The sequence below is a fragment of the Galeopterus variegatus genome, unplaced genomic scaffold (assembly GCF_000696425.1).
Source record: "Galeopterus variegatus unplaced genomic scaffold, G_variegatus-3.0.2 Scaffold13725, whole genome shotgun sequence".
Classification (NCBI taxonomy): domain Eukaryota; kingdom Metazoa; phylum Chordata; class Mammalia; order Dermoptera; family Cynocephalidae; genus Galeopterus; species Galeopterus variegatus.
Genome location: NW_007739836.1, coordinates 16,513 through 16,772, shown reverse-complemented (window position 1 = coordinate 16,772; position 260 = coordinate 16,513). Strand labels below are relative to the sequence as shown.

Below are 260 nucleotides of genomic sequence, written 5' to 3'. Positions count from 1 at the left end.
GCTGCTCCACACGGCCACTGCCAATGGCTTCCAGATGGTCACCAGTGGAGTCCAGAGCAAGGCCGTGAGCGACTGGCTCATCACCAGCGTGGAGGTGAGTGTCCGCCCCGCTGACTGCTTTGGACCCGCTTCTGTCCCCTGACCTGCCCAGTCCCCGCAGCTCAGCCCCACGCCCAGCCAGGCCGCCTGCGCCTCCCCGACAGCAGGCCGGCTGCCTCACCACCGGTGCCCACTAGAGGGAGCTCCTGTCAGGGAGATGG

The 260-nt window shown here is 68.1% G+C and overlaps 1 protein-coding gene across 1 annotated transcript in view; it reads left to right on the top strand.

Annotated features, from left to right (window-relative positions):
- Positions 1 to 260, top strand: part of LOC103581706 (zinc finger RNA-binding protein 2-like) — a 10,902-nt gene that overhangs the window by 6,563 nt on the left and 4,079 nt on the right. Inside the window, 1 exon segment of the mRNA XM_008563475.1 lies at positions 35 to 94. Coding sequence (XP_008561697.1) covers positions 35 to 94 — 60 coding nt within the window.